At 42.9% G+C, this 7668-nt stretch overlaps 1 protein-coding gene across 1 annotated transcript; it reads right to left on the minus strand.

The window, feature by feature from the left end:
* Positions 1-959: 959 nt before the first annotated feature.
* On the minus strand, positions 960-7225 carry LOC112902696 (serine/threonine-protein kinase STY46-like). The gene is made up of 15 exons (XM_025971866.1): positions 6788-7225; positions 5916-6030; positions 5533-5615; positions 4664-4733; positions 4234-4344; positions 3737-3787; positions 3480-3613; positions 3282-3389; positions 3015-3088; positions 2559-2734; positions 2269-2364; positions 1911-1991; positions 1754-1804; positions 1496-1636; positions 960-1407 (listed from the first exon to the last, which is right to left on the minus strand). The coding sequence occupies exons 1-15, from the start codon at positions 7066-7068 to the stop codon at positions 1360-1362; spliced, it is 1620 nt and encodes a 539-aa protein (XP_025827651.1). The 5' UTR covers positions 7069-7225; the 3' UTR covers positions 960-1359.
* Positions 7226-7668: the final 443 nt, after the last annotated feature.

A 7668-nucleotide genomic window follows, 5' to 3' on the forward strand; every position in this document is an offset into this window, starting at 1 on the left:
GCTCAAGTCGCCTGTGGAGAAGGTTCCCGAAGATGACGAACGGCCGAAGACCTAGCTACCGTTTTGCGCCTTCTCTGCTTGTTCGATCTAGCCAAGAGGCTTGTAATAAATTCCGTACTACAGATCCTTTGGATTTATATAACAATTAAACCCGTGTTTGACCTCTTAATGGGTTTGACTGTGATATTATGCCTGAAATGAGTTCTGTATGTGATAGCGATTGATCCAGGGACTATCACGATGATACAGGGAGTCGGATTCCTCGATTCGGGAATCGGGTTCATTTCAAAATCCTTCCAATCACAATTACAATCTAAGCACCTTTAACAACCTGGGTAATTAACAAGACTCTCGATATACATAAGCATTTCTCAAAGCAAATTTGAGCAATCTGAACATATTGATAATCGAAGATTTACACGATCAACTAATCCGATCTTGTCCAAAGCATCAAATATGTGTCAGCGGAGGAATCAGTAGCCAATTTCAATCCAGGTACCCTTTTCGTGTATCATCTCCATTTTAGCACCTGTGGCAAGTTTAACACTAATAGGAAGATGCTACAAGCTGCAAACCTACGCTGTTGACCACTCTAAAGTACTCCCAGCCAACACAGGCTCCTGTGGAACCCATACCACTGGCTGGCGGAATTTCATATCCAGTCTGAAACAGCCATTACGACTTGGATACCCTTTTTGTCTTTATTTCTTAGTACAAGCGTGTGACTGACGGACCCTAGGAGCCTGACGCTGTAACTTCTTCTACAACCATTAGACAGAACCTCTGCCTAGGTATGATCAGTATCCCACGACTGCTGTGAACACCGATGCTCATAACACGGAATGTAAGATGCACCAGAAAAGGAAAAAAAAAAAGAGACGAACCAACCAGCATGGTCACAGCAGAACATGAACCTGAAGGCAAGAACCAGTCACCTACAGCATCTGCAACAGCTGACGTAATCAAGAAGACCTCAATCCGCACTGATTTGAGCATTTCGCATTCCTGAACAGTTATTCATTCGCTATTTCACCTGAATAATATGGGTGAAGCAGATACAAAAACTTGCAATTTCACATGCTGGGCAGCATTGGATTCTCATTCAGATATTCACATGGTCAAGCCGCAACCCCTAAACTCAGGCTGATTTCCTCTCCTCTATGCAAGAAAAATGGGACTAGGTCTGTGTGAGATGAGAGCGGGACCTAGAAATTGGCCCCAAGAAGCGCAGACAAAACTGGACCAAAAGTTGATTTGCTATACTTTCTCCAACGTTAGTGGCCGGGATCCTAACTCAGTCAATCAAATCAGTTGTGTGAAACTGCCAACAAGTATGTGCTGAATGTCAATGTTTAGTGGTCACTCGTCACCATCCTTTTGTTTCTGGCTCGACTCCCCTGATGTTTCCTGCAACAGAAGCTGAAGAGTGTCACATTCTCAGAACCAGCCATAATAGGATTCATTTGAAAACAGCTATGAGGGTTTGTGGTCGCACCTGAGCTTGCGCCTGAATATCTTCTAGTTCAGTAATGATATCTGCAAAGGAAGGCCGGTTAGATGGAAGGGCTTCCCAACATCTCTTGTTCAAGATTAGTAGCCTGGGATGTGCATTTTCTGGAAGCTGTGGACGCAATCCCTGTTACAGTCATTAGAATGTTAGCATACAGGATCAACAAAGAATAGCGTCCGAAAGTGGAAAAACATACAAATAAATAGGTGTTTATTAGCGCTATGTATGATCATAAGAACCAACCTGCCTCACACCAACAGCTGCCTGGAGGGGGCTCATGGTAGTATATGGAATCTGGAAGAATAAGAAGCAACAGTTTCAAGACAAGCCATAGTTTCAATAACTGATAAGTCTCATTGTTTGCAGGTAGCTAGAAGCTCATATAAAATAACATAACAACCTTGGATGTCATGAGTTCCGAAAGTACAATAGCAAAACTGTAGACATCCGCTTTGTTATCGTAGGGCTGATGATTGATAACCTGCCCATACAAAATAAAAGAGATTAGAGGTTCAGGGTTTTTTGTCATCTTGACAGTAATCACAAAGTACTCCTATATGAATATTACATGTTGTAAACCACTGATTCAGATCCTTATGCATACAACTATTGATTGTAATAATGCCGAGGCTGTGAATATACACTTTCAAATGCATTATGACTCCAAATCGATTTGGAACAAAGGAAAATCTAGAAATTGTCGTTTGAACTTTAGTTAGCTTGAACAGATAAATGTTGCAGTACATAGCTGGTAATACCTCAGGCGCCATCCATCGATAGGTCCCAGTTTCAGCTGTCATAGCACCCCCTTCATCCTGGAAACGGGCTAGACCAAAATCTGCCACTCTCACAACCTAGAAAAATGAGCAATTAAATGACTTAAAATTGACATCTTCAGTACTTTTAAATCCATAACCATGGCTCTAACATGAGCTACGAAACAGACAATACAATCTGAGCCATTAAATATCTTCCACGTGACTACATCCACCAGTTGGAAGATGCATATAATTCCTCTCAACAAACTTGATAGAAGTTGTGCACATACATGGTCTTTGCCCAGTAAAAGGTTGGCAGACTTTAAATCTCTGTGGATGATGCCCTTCTGATGCAAGTAGGACATCCCTCTGCATATATCTAATGCGAACTTCAGAATTGTTGGGAGGTCCAAGACATTATGCTCGTTGTGCAAGAAATCAAACAGACTTCCTCTAGACATGCATTCTGCAAGATAAAATACAGATATTAATTAATCTTACTACTGGGAATGAACTGCTGTAATGAAGCAACTAATAACACGATATTCATCACAGAGGAAGAACACTATCCGACATGGCAGACTATGTTTTAACAATAGATTCTTCTCGCTTTAAGTCAATAGTCAATACTATCAAATTATATGGCATGGAACCAGTTTCTTTGGAAGTCTGATTCTTGGTATGACAAGATAAAATTTTGTTGTTTTCCATTTAAACATTTGGTCCTTGCTTGCATGAAGCCTCACCTGTAATTATGTAAAACTGAGGTGGCTTTGTACATGAGCCAATGAATCGGACAATATTGGGATGATCAACTTCCCTGAAAAGAAGTGTGGAAGGTGAAGGCTAGGTATATATCCTTAATGGTGCTTGCAACAGACAAGCTGGTGGAGGTAATCCCATGCCTAATTATGCTATTGTTTTCTGACCATAATATAGTCAGGACATATAATTTCAAGAAGTGCATACAACAGTAATAGCCTAATAAGTGTTTTCATAGAAACGCAGAATACCTTAACATGTAGATTTCTTGCTTAAATTCACTCCATGCATTTTGGTTAAAATTCTCAGGATGAAGGACTTTAACAGCAACCTCCTCACCACCATAAGTCCCAAGAAACCTTCACATAAGCACGCACTCATCATATGAAGAAAGCAGTACTAGATATGACAAATCAGCAACTTAACTTAGATGTATAACAGTGACTCACATATCCCCACAAGATCCAGAAGCAACCTTCTTTCCAATCTTCAGAAGTCTTGTGTCAATATCTGATTCATAATCTTCTGATAAGAATGGCAATGACTTTCCTGAAGTCGATGAATCAGAGCCAGACCATGAACCCTTTTTTTACAAAAGAGCCAAAAATATGATGTTAGCTTGTGGAGACCGGTACATATCGAACATAATTTGAGTTATCATACTTAAGCAGGCTCAAAACATTGTAAAGTTGTGTGTGGACAATACCTCATTTCTCAAAATTGATGCTTCTAGTGCCTTATGCAAACCATCAGTATCCTGGTCACATGATGCAGACTTGTCAAACTTGAGCAGTGAAAAAAGAACTGTTCATATAGAATAGGATAACAATGCTGTTTTGTGTCAATAAACATTGTTTGATATATTACTGCCGTTCATATAGAAATGCCATCAATTTTCTTACTTATGCATCCAATAAGTATATCATACTCATTTAACACAACTCTAGAATTCATTTGATTGCCATGCCAAGAGAGGAAAGCATTTGTCACATAACAGCAGTAACCTTATAAATGAAAGTATCATGTTTATCCAAGAGCTAAATGCATTGGAATCTTGAAGTTTATTAAATAAACACAACCACATCGAATTAAAAAGAGAACATCAAGCAAAAGGTAACAAGATATCAGTAAGCAACTATGCATCAGATCCAAAACTGTCATTGAGGCAATTCAAAACATCACATGATAAGAAACTAAGGTTACCTCAATGGGCCAACCATCAACAACAAAAGCATCAAGAGAATAACCATCTGTTGTTGAGAACACATGTGCCTCCCTAATGTTCAGTCCAATGTCAGAAAGCAAAGCAGACAGCTGTCAGAGCAAAAGGACATACATAGTTAGATGCCATGTAGTGCCCAGGAAATTAAAATGGTTATAGACTATAGTGGCAGTTGGTACTTAATAGCATTGACACATGAGTTAACCAAAAGACCAGCTAATAATACACGAGGGAGTTCAGAGATCAGCCAGTAGTAGTATGATACAAGATTGGAAATAAGAACTGCAGCAAAGGTTCCTACCAACAAGCATAAAGGCTAAAAGGCCAGGCTGTTTTAAATAGAAACTAGTAAATAATATGGATGCTCTAGATTTCCAGCATTTTCTGCTTTACAACTGTAGTATCGCTGACCTGACTCAGGAGCTTGGGTTTGTCTGTAGTGGAGAATAGAATCTCATGAATGTGTGTAAATGCCTTTGACCTGTCGAATATGCGAGAATGAGAGATAAGGTTAGTCCAATCATGAGAGGCTTGAGCACTGGGACTTTATGTAAACCAAATAGGGGTAGTTCTGTGTGCGCAGATGCAGGGTTGCAAATGCTGAGCTGATGCAAGTAAAAGTAGTTTTTAAGTTGGATAATAAGCAACGTGGGGTGACACGCCTAAAAATGTGACAGGTTTATTATTCCACTGCACCTATGAAATAATTATACAAAAATTGTGTATTAATGTGTAAACCAATCTGTTAATATGTTAAAGTCTCTTTGATTGGTTCAATTAATGTATAGGGAAAAAAGCTAAATATAAATTAATTGGTTTCTCATGTGAAGATAAACAAAGCACACGCAGTTATGTGGTAAAATAAAATAGCCACTATGGTTATCCTGAATTGCATAAGGTAACTATGGGTAGGTGCTGTGTTGGGATCATGTTCTCATTGACTAAGAACACTTCCAACCTCAGCAACACACCAGAAAAATAATGAGATTAATAGCATATTTGTACCATTAGTCTAAATATTCAAGTACATAACTTATCAGATCCAAGGAAAACATGAAAAACGCAATATGCATTGAAACTGCGGCAGCATTTGACATTTTGTTTAATATGCATATCCTGCTGTTTCAGTATATCTTGGGATTAAAATCTGTCAAGATCTGACAGTAGGTTGCATGTTCAAACAGTCTTGGAAGTAAAGGTTGGGTCAGAAACAGAAGAGAACTTGTTTGTCAAGGTTGCTCAAACTAGAAAAGCAGCACACTAGCACAGTGCATGAGTACCTGGTAGAAAGAGCTTCACCAATGTCAGCCCCTTCTTCATGTGCATCAGAGTTAGTTGTCTCGGCCACATTTACCTCTTCAAGCTTTGACCAAAGTTTTAATGTCAATAATTAATTCTATTTTTTACTAGTGATACTGATATAAACAGGCATCAATTAAAAAAGAATAAGCAGGAAATGGTTCTTATGACAAGATCAATTTAATGTTAGACAATACACTGGTTTATGTTGCTTTCAAGGCAAAATATTACACGGAAATAAGACTATGTGGTACTAGCATGTTCCAGTGACTTCTTATAACATTTTGCTAATAATATACAAAATGCTACAAAACCCTTAATAGCTTATCGAGTGTAACTAAAACCCAACACATAGGACACATACCCTGAGGAAACGGACAACGAATGCTGGACGCCTATCAGGATCCTTTGCTTCTGCCAAAACCTTCTGATGGATTAACACGTCCTCTGCTTTGTCAACATTCACATCCAGCTGATAGCTACACAGCGACAGTAGAGTAGAAGAATAACATTAATTAAACATTGGAGGCACCAATGAAACAATATATGGCAGTCTAAGAAATCAGAAACAGGACCAAATATTCTTTATGGAACTGGAAGTGTGAAACACACACGTCAGTGTTACACCTTTGCCACCCCATGATCCCACAATCCTAACGAAAATATTCTAGTATCTGAATTAGTCCAAATCTGCAGATCAAACATGAAGGCTACAGACACAACAGAAATAACAGAAATGCTGTCGACAATTCAGAACCACGCCCCATGAAGAAGTAGCGAAGCGCACCCACCAAAGTCAAATAAACAAACACAAGCGCTTAGTTTAATCCGGAACCCACCCTTTCAAAGTCCAACGAGCACAACCGAGCAAGCGGGTCCCTAGACCAGGTACTGTTCCATTGACAGAATCGAGTAAACTAAACTGACTTGATGAATCGGAAGCGTAAACGTCAACCAAATTTCAGCCACGCACGGTGCGGCATATTGACGGCTAGTACAGTCATTGCAGTGCTCACGAATCCACAAACGAATGAACAGCGAGGCGGAATCCGCGCACGAACCGGCGCGAATTCCGCGATTCCCGCCCCCGAACTCGAGAGATTCCCCAACCATTCGGGAAACCTTCCCGACCCCTGACAACCCCGTTCCACCCAAACGAAACCGTCCCCGCGGGCTGGCTGGGTACGAGAGAGAGAGAGAGAGAGAGAGAGAGAGAGAGAGAAGCGAGGGAGTCACCTGGTGGGGAGCCGGGCGAAGTGGGCCTCGAGCTGGGCGCGGAGCTCCGGGCCGGAATCCCCCGCCGCCTCCACGTGGCCGTCGGCGACGAGGCGCTCGAACACCTCGCGGCAGACGTCGCGGCCTCCCACCCCTCCTCCTGCCCCGCGGCCGCCACCCCCGCTCCCGCCTGAGGCAGCTGGCGCGGGCGCGGGTGCGCGAGGCGGGGACGAGCTCTCCCCGACGCCCTCCTCCGCGCCGCCGGGCCCGCCACCGCCACCCGCATCCCCCTCCACCGCCATCGCCGGGGCGCGCACCGCACTTCCTCCTCCGGTGGGCTCGGGCTTCTCCCGCCGCGCCACGCGCTCCAGGAGGGCTCGCGAGGCCGGGCTGCGGGCGTGGGGAGCGTGCTGGGAGTCGAAGGAGGCGAGGCGAGGGAGCAAATGGAGCTTTAAGGATCGTGCCGTGCCGTGCGGGCGCTGGGGGACAAGGACTCGGGTTGGGAATACGACGCAGTTGCGGGGGTGAAATGGTAAGGTCGGCGCGGGTCGGGGGGCTCCTGCGAATGTATTTCTGGGTGGGCCCGGTCCTTGTGAACCGCTTCATGTGGGGCCGGAGAGTCAGTGGGTGGCACCTGTGGACGCGGTGTATGGAGGAGGCTGGAGGTGGGAAGTGGATAGGGTCACACGCACAAGTCGCAAATGGGAAGCATGCCGTTTGTGTCTGCTAGTATGATTCGGAACGATCCTGTTCCTCCCAGCTGCTTCAAGCAAAGGAGGCAAAAAAAAAAAACAGTTTCCATATTTTTGTTAATTATTAGTTGGATTTGACAATTATTGTTGGGGGGGTTTATTGCCACAAGAAAGATACACCCTCCGTTCCAAATTATATATCATTTTGAT

This window comes from Panicum hallii, chromosome 8, assembly GCF_002211085.1.
Source record: "Panicum hallii strain FIL2 chromosome 8, PHallii_v3.1, whole genome shotgun sequence".
NCBI lineage: Eukaryota > Viridiplantae > Streptophyta > Magnoliopsida > Poales > Poaceae > Panicum > Panicum hallii.